We start from the raw sequence: 16,100 nt of genomic DNA, 5'->3' as shown, positions 1-16,100 counted from the left end.
ATGGGGAATTCTGAAGAAACAAGTTGAGCATCACTCTCCATTCAGCATCCAGTCACTAAAAGAGGTCATTGTTGAAGAATGGAAAAAGATTGATGTTGCAAAATGTCGCCAACTTGTTCATTCCATGCCTAGAAGACTTGGTGCTGTCATTAAAAATCATGGAGGCCATACAAAGTACTAGATGTAGTAGTTTTTGTTGTGGGGTGTACTCATTTTTGCACCACCCTAATTTGAGTAAAACTGAAAAATGTGTAATCTAAGTTATATTATTAACCTTACTTTCACGTTATAAGTTAAACAGATGTTCTATTAAACTTTGTCTTGTCAACATTTTGGAAATTGTTTGTGTTCATTGAGATATTGTTTAAAATGTTACTTTTCAAAGGGGGTGCACTCATTTACGCTCAGCACTGTATATTAACAAATTTTATCAACTTGCATTGACCTCTGACCTCTTCCATGGTTCAAAAGTGGCAGCTTCTGACCTAGATTGAGACATAATGAAAATGAGACAACAAGCATAATTCTAACACTGCATCTTTCAATACAGGACGCTGTCTCCTGCCAAGTCCCCAACCTCGTCCACGGGCTCAATCGCCTCGAGCCGAAGGTACCCGTATCCAATGCCACCACTACCGGACGAGGAGAGGAAGGCCAACAGACAGAGCGCCAGGGTGAGACTCAGATCTTGCTAGAACAGGACGTAGCTGAGTTTTTAGGTCAGAATTATTGACCAGTAGATGGCGCTATATACTAATAGCAGGATATTGCGCTTTTTTTTTTAAAATAAATATTCTGACGGGAGGACGAGTACAGAAGCGTATTGCTGCCACACCAGAAAAAAAAATAAAATCATCATCACGTAATAATGTCAAAAGTTTGTTATAACAATATATTTTCATATTACGTGAGGCGGCACGGTGGTGTAGTGGTTAGCGCTGTCGCCTCACAGCAAGAAGGTCCGGGTTCGAGCCCCGTGGCCGGCGAGGGTCTTTCTGTGCGGAGTTTGCATGTTCTCCCCGTGTCCGCGTGGGTTTCCTCCGGGTGCTCCAGTTTCCCCCACAGTCCAAAGACATGCAGGTTAGGTTAACTGGTGACTCTAAATTGACCGTAGGTGTGAATGTGAGTGTGAATGGTTGGCTGTGTCTATGTGTCAGCCCTGTGATGACCTGGCGACTTGTCCAGGGTGTACCCCGCCTTTCGCCCGTAGTCAGCTGGGATAGGCTCCAGCTTGCCTGCGACCCTGTAGAACAGGATAAAGCGGCTAGAGATAATGAGATGAGATTATTACGTGATCGCGTAATAAGAATACACTGGGTAATATGGCTCAGTTACATTATTTAATCAAGTTTTGTTTCATGTTTGGGTTGAACTGCGGTAAAGTCAGAAATATATTCACAGATTCAAACTTCCCGGATCAATAACTCTTAAACGAAACGTTGTTCAAACACAATAAACACCTCTTTCCTACTGTACCATGGTAGACAACAAGCTACAACCTGATTTGAATCAAAATGAGTCATTCTCCGAACTGGACTAATAACACTGCTGTCTGTGCAGCCGGCTGTCAGACAGTTGCACATGGACCGTCGAAAAAGTTCAAGACCAAAAAGAGACGCTACGAGAAATATTAATAACGTCACTCATATTCACTGTAGTGTCACCAAAATCACTGCACACATCAACGGTTTCCTGTTAGCGATTTTGGTGACACTACAGTGTATAACGGTGAAGTTATTCAATATTTTTCCCAATAAAAATTCCCCCAAATTATGCACAAGCGTATTTTTCCAAAATAACTGTTGTAGTATAACAAAACAGGAGACTGAACGTGAAAATTATATTGTTGTAACAAACTTTTCACGTATGGCATGCTTCCAAAGACGAGAGATTCAGCATACAAGTGGTAAAATCCAAATGCTTTTCTGAAACACAAATATTTGAAGGTGATGATATTTTACACAGCAGTACAGTTTTCCTAACAAGGTCTTTTTTTTTCTTCTGGTGGATATCATCAAAACAGCTCATGTTACATTATTATGCAGTGTTTTCATATTTTGAACAACATTATCATAAGATAAATGGATAAAGATGCAGTACTAGCTTAGCACATGTCCTATTTCGGCTTTGTTTCTCGAACGGTTGGGTCGTTTTAGAGATCAGAATGAAGTGATAAACCGTGCAAAATACACCATTGTCCTTAACTGTAGTTTTTTGATTTCGCAGAACAGCTATCACGTGTTTCAAGGTGAAATCAGCAACCTTGTCAAGGGCAGACTTGGGTCCAAAATCAGCATTCAGGAGAAGGAAATTGTCTTTCATCCAAGTTTTGTGTGGTTTTTTTTTTTTTTTTACAGAGTCTAATCTTCCATTTCACATAGTGCTGATAAATCTGATTCGTATAACTATGCATCATCAGCGTAGAAGTGAAAGCCAGCAACGAGCCTCGTTTATTAATCTTGTAGTAAAATTGTGTTCATCGGCCAAACCGAACACAAAATTCCAGCCAGATTTAGTTTTCTTTTTAGTAATGTTTATTTTCTTCATATTCACATATCATAATCCACCAGGAGATGACCAAGCACGTTCACAGCAGAGTTGACACCCACAAACCTCCACAACAGAGCTAAAACAACAAACTCATGGCTAAATATTGAAAGAACGCCCTCTAAGGGCCATTCACTGAATATTCCAATACTGCAGCTCAGCCACTGCAGCTCATCAGCTACCGCAGACCAGTGGCGGCTGGTGGTCTTTGAAATAGTGGAAGCTCAGTTTTAGGACTACGTAATAAAATTCTTCAGTTATTTGTCATTAATCAATTGTCAATTTCTGCCATGTTCTACTCTGACTCTGCCAAGTAAACTTAAGCGTACACATAAACTTAAAGGTCCCATGGCATGGTGGTTTGTTGATGCTTTAAACGGGCTCGTGGAGGCTTCCGGATGTTATATCCGCAGCCTTTCTCGAAATGAACCCTCGGCACGTAAATATAGCCTCCTGGGAGAAAGCCCCATTTCAGCGCTTTTCCCAGTGCGTCGTTTTGCTAATGAGAAGCAGGAGGCGGGGAAGGGTAGAGGGTGGGGGCGGGCCATGGGGGGAGGGGGAGGGGCTTGACCAAGCTGCGCGCGCACATACTCGCTGCTATCAGCGCCTGTAGCCACGCTGCTAAGACAAAACCCTGTTCTCCCTCGGACTCCTTTCGTAAACTCAACGTGACACAGAGAACAGAGAGTGAGAGTGTTCGGAGTGGTAGTTTACAAACGTATAATACCCTAGGCTTGAACACGCACTCCATAACCAAAGAGGATAGAAGCAGCAACTACAACAACATACCGCTTATCCAACAGAAGACATGCGTTGCGGAGCAATAGTCAAACATAAGCTCATAAGTTACAGTCAATTTCCAGACTAAACTCAGTTTAACAGAGCATGCTGCATGCTCTTTAGTTTTGTAGCGCAGAGTACCTGGCTAACTGCAGGAAGCGGTTAGCTGCACAGCTAATGTAGCCATTGCTAGGCTAACGCACTGATTTTAAAACACGGCAAAACGACCAGTTATACACTTACTTGTTCGGTGTTTGAGGCTGATGCGGCAGGGATGCTTGGTACGGACCCAGGCTTCAGTGACAGTTGATGTGCAAAACCTGCCCTGTACTGTCCCAAGTTGTGGAAACATTCATCAGGAAAATGCTTCCGACAAACATACACCGTCTTAGGTAGACTCGACGGCGTATTATTGGAGTAAATAAAATTAAGCCACTGCGTCTTCAGGGGCTCTCCCGTCGGCAGTAAAAACAGACTCCTTTCTGTGTTGTCACATCCATGTACAGCGCAATTTCCATGTTTCGCTCGCTTAGGTGATGCCATGTTGTTGTGTCCTCTATGGTCTCCTCACTACAACTGGGCGGGGCAATCCATACAGTGGGTGGGAATCCAGAGGGGGGGCGTGGGGATCATCTCCCTTGCTGACGTAGTAAAGGGAAGAGCTTATCAACGCGCCGTTTTGACGCGCCATTCTCAAATGTTGGGCATAGTTTGGTTTATACATTATGAAATTTCTAGCCACTGGGGTGACTTAAGAAGGTCAGAGGAACTCATTTTAACATTAAAAAACCTCAGAAAGTGAAAATTTCATGCCATGGGGCCTTTAAGTGTTCCTTGCTTTTCTCATGCCTTTTGTATACCCTGTCAAAGTTGGCCAAATCTCTGAAACCCAGTTTTGACCAAATAATCCATTCCTGGGATGGTCTCATTAAGAGTCAAGGCCAACAGAACATTCTCTTGGTCAAAGCGCTCCCAGTTAACCAGCTTACTTTGCTATACCAAGATGGCGGAAATGAGCGATTGTGTCTCCCTGACTTTTGAATTAAATCCATCTTGGGCATTGATCTGCCCCGTCGTTTAATTTTGAGCCTCTGCTCGTAAGGTAAAGCATCAAATGTCTTCTTCAAAATCAGGTCGACAACATTAGGAACATTTGCCATTTTGCACAGCTAACAGCTAGCTGGCTAGATTTCCCCTTCAACTGAAACAAAAGCAAATAAAAACTCACAAACTCTATATTTACAATTTTATTTACAGGACATAGAGATGGAAATAGGAACTGTATACTGGTAGCAAAAGAACGAGAATGAGCAGCAGCTACTAGTCTCACGACTTCACTTGCCAACACACCACATGATGGACTGAGCTTGAATCCCTCTGATCGATGTGACGTATAATTTTAAAACGCTGTCAGTCACGTGACATTCAAAAGAGATTTGAGAGTTCCTCCAATCATCATACAGAAGCCCAGCGTCCAGTCCCACCTTACTGTCAGCGACTCTCCGTAGACCCCCAGTGAAGCTGGGCATCTGGAAATTACATCTTAAAGGAGAACTGAAGGCAAATTTTTTATCATCAAAATTCTATTCATCTCATTTTATTAAATACAGGAATGCATTTTTTATAGCTATTGTGTCGCTGCTATAGCAAGTTATGAGTGTTTTGAAATACGCTCTGTAATATATATCAGTCCATATGTCAAAGCGATGGCCGTAAACGAGATTCGTTGAGACCTGTGCGAGACATCGTAGGACGGAAGTAAAACGTACAGCGGAAATCAAAGTGACCGACTTCTGCCAACATTGTCAAAAGACGCGCGCGCCCTCTTTCGATGTAATCAAGCCGGAAGTTTTGTTTGTTTTGATAGCAGTCAGGAAAGTTTGAAAAAAGTAGGCAGTAATCGTCATTTAAACTCGTTTTTGTGCAATATTTCGTTTGGAAAACAGTTTTCAAAATGGCGGCACTGACACCTGGCTGACACTTCACGTTTCGAAGTCTCGCACAAGTCTCGTGAAGATCGCGCGGATAAGCGACGCCTGCCGTGGACCAAACGAACTAAATTCAACACGGCTAAAAACCGAATAAGCCGATAAGTCTCATATTTAATTGCAATCAGTTGCCAATACGAGTCACGATATAAGGTTACTAAAACCGAAAACGTAATTGAAGAACACGTTAATTAAGAAATAAAGCAAGTTTAAAAAATTACTTCAGTTGTCCTTTAAAAGCATATTGTCCAATAAATGTTGAGCTTTGCTGCACTGAGATCAAAGCATATCCCATAGTGGCATTAAACTACAGAGACGCTGAGCATCAGTGAGTTTTCAATGGGTCGTGCTTCCACAGGCTTCTATGGGGGGGGAATTAAAAAAAAAAAAATCACATGATCATGTTATGATGACCAGTGAGAAATAACTGCTGAATGAACTCACCATAAAGCTGAGCACGTTCTCACACAAAATATCGATTTGGAAAAAGAGAGTTAAGTTGCGTAAATACGTATTTAACAGATGAACATTTTCATGACGACACTGAGTTACACTACCGTTCAAAAGTTTGGGGTCACTTTGAAATTTCCTTATTTTTGAAAGAAAAGCACTGTTCTTTTCAATGAAGATCACTTTAAACTAATCAGAAATACATTCTATACATTGCTAATGTGGGGCGGCACGGTGGTGTAGTGGTTAGCGCTGTCGCCTCACAGCAAGAAGGTCCGGGTTCGAGTCCCGGGGCCGGCGAGGGCCTTTCTGTGCGGAGTTTGCATGTTCTCCCCGTGTCCACGTGGGGGTGCTCCGGTTTCCCCCACAGTCCAAAGACATGCAGGTTAGGTTAACTGGTGACTCTAAATTGACCGTAGGTGTGAATGTGAATGGTTGTCTGTGTCTATGTGTCAGCCCTGTGATGACCTGGCGACTTGTCCAGGGTGTACCTCGCCTTTCGCCCGTAGTCAGCTGGGATAGGCTCCAGCTTGCCTGCGACCCTGTAGAACAGGATAAAGCGGCTAGAGATAATGAGATGAGACATATTGCTAATGTGGTAAATGACTATTCTAGCTGCAAATGTCTGGTTTTTGGTGCAATATCTCCATAGGTGTATAGAGGCCCATTTCCAGCAACTCTCACTCCAGTGTTCTAATGGTACAATGTGTTTGCTCATTGCCTCAGAAGGCTAATGGATGATTAGAAAACCCTTGTACAATCATGTTAGCACAGCTGAAAACAGTTGAGCTCTTTAGAGAAGCTATAAAACTGACCTTCCTTTGAGCAGATTGAGTTTCTGGAGCATCACATTTGTGGGGTCGATTAAATGATCAAAATGGCCAGAAAAATGTCTTGACTGTATTTTCTATTCATTTTGCAACTTATGGTGGGAAATAAAACTGTGACTTTTCATGGAAAACACACAATTGTCTGGGTGACCCCAAACTTTTGAACGGTAGTGTAGCCTAGTCGTTAGTTCTATTCACGGTCGGATCATACCAAAGACCATCATAAAAATGGTACCTACTGCTGTCTGGCAAGGCACGCTGCAATACAGATGCGAGTGGGGAGTCAAACTCTTGTGGTTACCAGAGGACTAGCCCCCCACTGTAACCCTAGCTATGTAATAGGCGAGAGGCCGAGGGCTACGGAAACAGAGATCGGTGCCACCACATGGCGTGGGAAGGACTTTGATTTGATTTTCATGAAGCTGGGCTGCCCTTGTAGTCTTAGCGCAGTCGCCTCTGCCACATGCGCACACACAAACTCTTCCTCCTTTTATAGGACTGTATTTCTTTTGTCCTAAATGAACGTAGCTAGGGCAGCACGGTGGTGTAGTGGTTAGCGCTGTTGCCTCACAGCAAGAAGGTCCGGGTTCGAGTCCCGTAGCCGGCGAGGGCCTTTCTGTGTGGAGTTTGCATGTTCTCCCCGTGTCCGCGTGGGTTTCCTCCGGGTGCTCCGGTTTCCCCCACAGTCCAAAGACATGCAGGTTAGGTTAACTGGTGACTCTAAATTGACCGTAGGTGTGAATGTGAGTGTGAATGGTTGTCTGTGTCTATGTGTCAGCCCTGTGATGACCTGGCGACTTGTCCAGGGTGTACCCCGCCTTTCGCCCGTAGTCAGCTGGGATAGGCTCCAGCTTGCCTGTGACCTTGCAGAACAGGATAAAGCGGCTAGAGATAATGAGATTAAATGAACATAGCTAGTCTTATTTGTCTTAATGTATGGATTTGTTTTGGATTGCTTCTATTAATACCAAACAATGAAGGAGTTTCACAAAATTTCCCGGAAATCTCATCTCATCTCATTATCTCTAGCCGCTTTATCCTGTTCTACAGGGTCGCAGGCAAGCTGGAGCCTATCCCAGCTGACTACGGGTGAAAGGCGGGGTACACCCTGGACAAGTCGCCAGGTCATCACAGGGCTGACACATAGACACAGACAACCATTCACACTCACATTCACACCTACGCTCAATTTAGAGTCACCAGTTAACCTAACCTGCATGTCTTTGGACTGTGGGGGAAACCGGAGCACCCGGAGGAAACCCACGCGGACACGGAGAGAACATGCAAACTCCGCACAGAAAAGCCCTCGCCAGCCACGGGGCTCGAACCCGGACCTTCTTGCTGTGAGGCGACAGCGCTAACCACTGCACCACCGTGCCGCCTCCCAGAAATCTATTTGTGCAAATAAAATAAACACATCACATGAACAAATCTCACTGTTCTCTTTGTCATATCTGTCTTTCAGCTGTGGGAGACATCAATATAAAGAGGCTCCTTGCGATCACTCTGCAAAATCTCCGTAAGGACTACACATTCCTCCGCTTTTATACAAATGAGAAAAAAAAAAAAAACCGAAACTAATGAATTCAAACAGAAGAATTGAAGTCCTCCAGGATTAGCGGGTCCACCGGAGCGCGCTGGGACGAAGAGCACGGCTGTCATCGTTGCAGTCGACCATAATGAAACAGAGGGACTGGCTTGGGTCAAAGGTCAAAGCCAGGCACTGCTGCAGTCAGTTACCCATCCAAACGAGGCAGGGGAGATCAGACTGCTAATCCCGCCCCCTTTATCCTGCCCTGCCTCTTTTTTAAGGCCAAAAAAAAAAAGGCCTCTCCCTTCCCTCCCCTCCCTCCCACCTCTTCCTCGTCCAGCACCAATAATGTCTTGTGATTGGTGTCCTTGTTGCCATGTTGAGAGAAAGTCATCCAAAACCTGCTGGATGTTAACATGTTTTTTCGAAAGCACGTAGAAACTTTCCACTGTATGCATGAGAATACATGTTTATCAACTCCTTGTAGTGCTACAAGTAAAGACGACGACAAAAACTAATATTTTAACAAGCAGGCTAGGGGACAGCATGTCTCAGAGGGCATTTCTGTAGGCTGGTAAGTTTTCATTTTTTAGGCTTCTCTATTCACACAGTGCATCAACGCTAACGCTAGCGAACACGCCCAGCCTTGCCATCAACGCTCTCTTATTTCCTCACGTGTAAATATGTATAGCTCGACGACAGTGAAATGTGTGATTGTTTTTTTAGGCTTTGCCTTTTCTTACTGCTTTTTTTGGTCACCCAGTAGGGTTTAGAAGAAACAGTCGGCACTTCTTGTTTGTATGTTCACGTTGAATCGTCTGTAGATCAGCCTTTCTTGTTATTCACGCTTTTGATTCGTCTGTGTATTTCCTGAATCCTTGAATGAGCTTCTTTATCCATTTGCTTTGAAACATATCTGATGCTATCTGTAAGAATAAGGAAGGCTCATAGTGCTGGAGAGGGTACCATTGACCTTTGGGGCGAAATTCTTGCTGACGGAAACAGCTGTATAGCCGTTCATTTCTTTTACGGCGGTACAGGAGGTTACAATCGGCCGTTGTCTGAAGTACAGTCGTGATCATTTCCAACATTTCATAAGCTGAAGTTTTCAGTGTTGAATGTAGCGTCAAGGGATGCGATACGAAAACTCAAACCCATTCGCTGGTTTTGTCTTTTTAGAAATATCTGGAACAATTTAAAGCAAGAGTCTATAAACGACAGATCGTCTACCACCTTTTTGGAGAATGAATCACAGATATTTAACAGTTATTCCATGAAATCGTACATGAGCTGATGTGTACGACGAGATTGAGTGGAATAACTGTTTTATTCTATCCACGTTCACTGGATGTTGAGAAACGGAGCATTTTTTATTTTCGATAAATAAAAACTTTATACAAAACGTCCGACAAAGTCATTTCCGCTTAGAATGTAAACAAACCGGCGAAATGACAGGAGCAATTTGTGAAAAATGTGATAATTCTTGAAAGATACAAAAAAAAAAAAAAAAGACACGTTCTTACCATGAAACACTTTTTTCCATATTTTTTTGCGCTTTTTTTTTGCATTTTTGGGGGGGGGTTTGTTTTTGAGTAGAGTTTTTATTTCGTCCTCGGTTGGTTCAGCAACACGCGCCGCCATTTTCTTCTTCTTCAGGGTTTTTTGGTGGTTGGCAAACCAACTTAAAGGTGCATTACTGCCACCGACTGGGCTGGAGTGTGGAACAGGTGCTATTAGGGGAAGGAAAAAAAAAAAAACTATTAGCCATTTCTGTTTCTATTAAAGACTTGATAAAGTGATGTATCTGACTTGATGGGCTCCGCCATTTTGTTTTTCCTCTACTCACGGTAGGTATATGAGCTGATAGCCTAGTAGTATAGCAGCCAATCAGAGTGCATGATTGTTCATATCCAGTGAATATGGATAGAATAATCATAGTTTTACTGGTTATTTTGGGATGTTTAGGAAAGCGCATGCAATTTTATTTCCATTAGTTTGAAAAAAAAAGTCACCCATCACTAGGGAAGCAGATCTGTAACTATGGCCTCAGCATAGTTGATGCGGAAATGATGTTTGGCTGGATTCCATGATCATGACATAAATAGAGAGGTCATGTGGTGGCGCCACATGGTATCAGGCAGACTTGGTAAACTTTGCAAATGAGGCATGCCCAAGCTGATTCATTCCAAGATGGAGGACGCTGAGAAGTGCCAGTCATCTTCCTATAGTCATGGAAATTGTCATGGTCATTTTAATTGCTGGGTTTCATATGACGTCACAGCCGCCTCATTACTTATTTCAAAACTTTAGCTGGTGGTCTACCAAAGCTCAGTTGACAAAGTATTTGTACGGAGAAGGTGCATTGCTCGCATGAAAAATGCCTTATGCTTGATCAAATCGATCAAACCGTGAAACTGATAAAAGTTTCTTCAGGGTTCCTCGTGAACTAATAAAAAAAAGGTGAACGAACACAGGATTTCACAAAAAGACGTTGAGAAAGGTGGCTTTTGAACCTGTCACTGAAATCGAAGGGAGTCGAGTCGAAGCATGCTCGAGTTTGCAGTGATCACTTGGTGAAAGGTTTGTATCTCCCTCTCGGCTATGTCCTCAGTGTTTTCCAAGTACTTTTCTTGCTATGCGTCGTTATTTTACGGTACTTTTTTTAGTCACGAAGCGCTAAAGTCCCCAGCTGTTTCTTTGTTTACTCTTCACAAAGTCCGTATGCGTGAAGGTCGCGACAAAATTCTTACCCAGCCGTACAGTTACAATGCGCCGTGATCACTTCTCCGTCTTGTTTAACTAAGATCCAGGTCTTTAAAGGGGTTTCTGATGATCTTTGTGAATGATTTAGCTGAGAGATAAGAGCCAACACAAGTGAGAATCAAGCCAACTGTTGTTTGTTTATACTTCAACTTGCAGCGCTTCGTTGTAAAGACACGAACGAAAAGCTAAAAAAAAATGCTTACACGGGCAAATCATTCGGCAGTGACTTGATAGCGAGGTCCTTTACCCAGCCACATACAAAAAAGTTGTAAGCCTCCATACTCTTCCACGCTTTCATGTGTTTTGCGGTGTAGAAGGACGTCTGCAACACCAGATAGTTCGAGATGTCGGGGAACTCGACTGAAGGGTAGTTTTCGAGATCGTATGACAAATCCTTCTTTCCCAGACTGTAGGGGTCGATTCCATTGCACATAGCAATCTTCTGAATATATCTAAAGCGAGCAGCGGCTTCTAGATTACAAGCATACTCTGATAAGTTATCGCTAGTTGTTTGCACTACGGCAGCCGTTTAGACCACCAGCTATTTCACTTCCGGTAAAACCGCTAAGAAAAGTCATGTGACTGAAACCCAGCAATAGCGCCACCTGCAGTCCTGGAGCACCCATATGCGACAACCAATAAGGAATCAAGAAGCAAAGCATATGTGAAGATCGTTTTGTCTTTGCGCAACCCAAACAGATGTCACTTCCACATTTAAGTGTGCTGAGGAAGTGTCCTAAGGAAGAAGACTCAATGTGCTCAGTTTTGTACTCGTAGTATCGTATATCACAATCCCTTCCACACCTCATCTGTACATAACCTTCATTTTCACTCAATCCTGCTGTCTGTATTCACAGGACATTCAGTTTTTCCCCCTATGCTGTATCCACTCATAACCCTTTCTTTTTCACTCCTGGATCCTTGTATGTAAACATTTATCCCAGACAGCAATTAAGTGCATTATGATCATTACTATTACAGTAGGTCTTTGCGTATACAGATACGGATTAGCACAGATTTTTAACGCTTCATTTTGTGGCCAAGCCTTTTTATGTCGTAACATCATAACGACGTGCTCGAGTTCTACAGTGTTTTTCTCTCTCTTATACACACCCACATGTCTGTTTTTTCTCAGCATTAAAAAAAAAAAAAAAGTGCATGGCTCAATGTGGTGTTAATGAAGGCTGAATCCAAAGGCACCTGAAAAAGAAAAACAGCTCAAGCAATACTTTCAGCACCTCACTGTCCTTGTTTAATACAGCTGCCGTGACTGATTAGCACCGTGTCAACCGCTGCAAATATGAAACAGATAACGAATATGTACCGTACTGGAAGGATTCTCAGAGCAAACACACTCTTGAATGTAATTTAAGCCGACGATTACAGCACAACTGCCGTCAATGACACATCGCACTCCGGTGACCATGTAGGTCCACTAACTTTATATACACCACGTCACAGTGAGGTGCGTAATCGGCCATGTTTCAGGGTCGTGTTCTTTGGAGAATGAAAAACGCATTAGTCGGGAGGTTCACACCTGCTTCAGGAGACGTCATAAATGCCTTATGTTATGTTTGTCCGTTTCATGAACTCTGTTTCTTTTGTTTTTCGGACGCTAGTTCTCTATGAAGCTGTTTTCTTTCATAGTATGCTGTATGTAAACTTAATACAAACAATCAGCGCCCATATTTTTTCTTACAGTTATCATTCAGTATTGTAATATATTTAATACAAAATAAACCTTTCATTGACACGATTATCCTGTGTGTGATCAGTTGACTGAATGTGCTGAGATTTTTTTTTTTTTTTTTAAGATTATTTTTTTGGGCTTTTTCCACCTTTATTGGATAGGACAGTGTAGAGACAGGAAATGAGCGGGAGAGAGACAGGGAGGGATCGGGAAATGACCTCGGGTCGGAATCGAACCCGGATCCCCGGATTTATGGTATGGCGCCTTATCCACCTGAGCCACGACGCCCCCGAATGTGCTGAGATTGATGCCATGTACACACGTAGCCGGGTATTTTTAAAACCGAACATTTTCCCCCCCCTCCGTTTATAAAAATGTTTTATCCACACCACCTCGTCTTCGAAAAAAATCCCTTCCACACATAACCGAACATCTGCGTTTTCAATCACATTCATAAGCATTCCAAACCTGTAGATGGCATTATTTCCCCAAATCCTACCCCCTAATCACATCGCCTGTGCTCTTGGAGCAGTAGTTGGGCTTCTAAAATTAAACATGTAAATAGCACCTGCACAATAATTAACGCTTTCAAGGCACTACTCCGATCCATTACTCTTTAGCTAGCCGCACACTACGCCGATTTTCAGCGTACCGAGCCAACTGAAGTCGCGAGTCAGGCGTAAAGACTAGTTTTCGATGGTACCGACTCATCTCTCAGCCGATTCGAAAAACTAATCGGGAGCCAGACTGATCGGCGAGAGTCGCTAGCAATAGCCAATCATATCTTTCGCATATAACACGTGACATCATTAAACACAATTTCTAGCGCGAGAAATACGTGTTGGTAGCACCTAATGCAGGTATATACTGTAATTCCATAGACTGAAGCTTTATCCATAGACACAGTGGGCTGGAAAGCCACTCTGCTCAAGTTGTGTGGCTGAATTCCAAATCGCTTTAACTCCCCTATATAAGTGCACTATTTAAGGCTGGAAATAATAGCTCATGCGGCCTAGATAGTGCGCTACATATTCCATGTTGTGTCATTTGTAATTCAGCCTGTAGCATCTTCAAGTGTTGGATTTAACAGTAACTATATCCAATAGCCAATCACAAAGCTATTAAGTTGTCACGTGTCGCTTCAATCGCGACTGCACTCGTCAACAGTCGGGGGATATGTGCGTGCCCTGTCGGGAGTCGGCTCTGAAATGGGTCGGTTCGGTACCGCGTGGATCGCCGTGGTGTGCAGCTAGCTTAAGTCCATGCTTAATCTGGCTTCTGCAGTAAACAAAGGTCGCACGTTTGACATCAGGGCAGATTTGTTGTCATTTTTTTGGTGCAGATTGTGACGTTCTAAAACGCAAACCTCCGGTTATCTCTGTCTACACGAAAAGGCATACACGGAGTTTTCAAAAATCTTCACTTTGCCCGGAGTTTTTTTAAATATTCGTTTTTGATGTGTTTTCATGTGGATGACAGGCCAAAACGTAGAAAAATATCTTCGATTTAGCAGATACCCGGCTACGTGTGGACGGGGTCTTAGACCGTACTGTAGCACTGGTGAGTGAATCACAAATGTGTGATCGTCTCGGTAGGAAAACTAAACAGATTTGACAAAATTTGGGTTTAATAAGACTTTAAGAAACCATACTTCGACTTGACTTTCTTCCTGCAAGTCTTGCTGAAGGTTGCATACAAGATCATGTTAGGTAAGTCTTCCTTTTTAAAAAAAAAAAATCTCTACCCAGGAACTTGTGTTTTCAGTGAGGTTGTTTGACTGAAAGCAGGGTTGCACCAAACCTACCAACCCGATTTCCATGAAACTTGGTGGAATGGTGTAGCACAGGCCGAGGAAGAATCCATTAAGTTTTCCAGCGGATTCAAGTCACAAGGTGGATCCACACATTCAGTTTCAATTTCACCAACGATCCAAGATACAGCATTTGGCCTTGGTAGAAGTCTGCACTCAACAATGCCATACATGTTAAAATCCAGCAGATAGATGGGAAGCCACGGTTAGCCTAATGGTTACAGAAGCAGCTTTGGGTCCAAATGGTCACCGGCTCAATTCCCTAGACCAGCATGAATGGCTGAAGTGCCCTTGAGCAAGGCCCAGACTGCTGACGTATGTTGTACATCGCTCTGGATAACAGTGTCTGCTAAATACCATTAATTAAACAGTAAATTTCAACAGTGACAAAACATAGCCAGTGTAGAAATACGATGACTCCATATCACAATCCAGATTCACCGGTACCAGTAATCCTCTGAGATACACATGTAGGTTAGTTGCTCAAATGCATTACAGAAAACAGTAGTCATGGTTTCAAAATATGTCTTACAGAAACATCGCCCAGTAAGTACCTACTTATATCCAGACATATAAAGCGATTCAGGTTGCAGATTTATCATAGAAGGGTCGACTATCGTCCTTGGTGGAGGTCTTCGCTCTATATGTGCCCTTCTAGTTTATTTTGTTACAGTGGTGGAAATCACAGCACCATTATGAAATCCATATTTATTAACGTCCTTACAGTTACTATCCTGTTTTAAAAGGGCTATAACTAATATTAACTTGTTGTAAATATGAGAAATAACACAGCTCTATGGGTCTAATAAATATCCAGAATATTACTGTTAACAATTAAATAATGAGCCTAATATCTGAATACCGTAGTTGGATACAAATGGATCCCCTGGCTGCAAAAAGTGTTAGCGCCCCTGTTCTGGACTATGTCTTTTATATACATTAATCTTAGAGATGTGCCCAAGCAAAATGTCTTCAGTGGAACATTTATTTACAACATTTTATTACAGTTATTTCTACATTCATACATAGCTGCATCGGAACAGAAGATGAGGAAACACTACAGATGAAAATGTTATACATTAATTACACTTTGAATAACTAACTAGTTGTTAGTTGTTTAGGAAAAAGGCAAAACGGTAACGCAAATGGTTAATTGGCAAAATGTGTTACCGCGGACAAAAGCAATCATTGCAACACGGTTCTAAATTCATCAAAAATGAAACTTGGGACATGAGCTTCCACCACCTGCAAAGAACAGAACGGATTGAGTTGTTACAATTATTCATAGTTTACGATATAATACAATTTGTATAATCAAACAGCGTCACTTCTCTAACTATCGGCAATCTCCTGAAGCGTCTATGATCATGCTGCATGTAATTACGGCTCTGATTCAGGTTTATATTTTAAATGCGCTCGATCTAAAACTTTATCATGTCTATAGTGACATGACAGGGGACATGTATGGCAGACACTCCATAATTAATCAATTAGATAGATAGATACAGTGGTGCTTGAAAGTTTGTGAACCCTTTAGAATTTTCTCTATTTCTGCATAAATATGACCTCAAACATCATCAGATTTTCACACAAGTCCTAAAAGTAGATAAAGAGAACCCAGTTAAACAAATGAGACAAAAATATTATACTTGGTCATTTATTTATTGAGGAAAATGATCCAATATTACATATCTGTGAGTGGCAAAAGTAT

The 16,100-nt window shown here is 42.4% G+C and overlaps 2 protein-coding genes across 3 annotated transcripts in view; one reads left to right on the top strand and one right to left on the bottom strand.

Annotated features, from left to right (window-relative positions):
* The window catches only part of adam22 (ADAM metallopeptidase domain 22), a 308,389-nt gene extending 295,820 nt beyond the window's left edge, over positions 1-12,569 (top strand). For both annotated transcript variants that reach the window (XM_060900250.1, XM_060900249.1), the window contains exons 30-31: positions 551-674; positions 8,061-12,569. In XM_060900250.1, the coding sequence (XP_060756233.1) occupies positions 551-674; positions 8,061-8,081 (145 nt within the window). In that variant the 3' untranslated portion in view covers positions 8,082-12,569. The remainder of the gene's footprint in view (positions 1-550; positions 675-8,060) is intronic.
* Positions 12,570-15,382: 2,813 nt separating this feature from the next.
* The window catches only part of washc5 (WASH complex subunit 5), a 70,604-nt gene continuing 69,886 nt past the window's right edge, over positions 15,383-16,100 (bottom strand). The window contains exon 29 of the mRNA XM_060900248.1: positions 15,383-15,634. Coding sequence (XP_060756231.1) covers positions 15,575-15,634 — 60 coding nt within the window. The 3' untranslated portion in view covers positions 15,383-15,574. The remainder of the gene's footprint in view (positions 15,635-16,100) is intronic.

Source organism: Neoarius graeffei, chromosome 19 (assembly GCF_027579695.1).
Source record: "Neoarius graeffei isolate fNeoGra1 chromosome 19, fNeoGra1.pri, whole genome shotgun sequence".
Taxonomy (NCBI): domain Eukaryota; kingdom Metazoa; phylum Chordata; class Actinopteri; order Siluriformes; family Ariidae; genus Neoarius; species Neoarius graeffei.
This window is presented reverse-complemented; position numbering and strand designations above follow the sequence as displayed.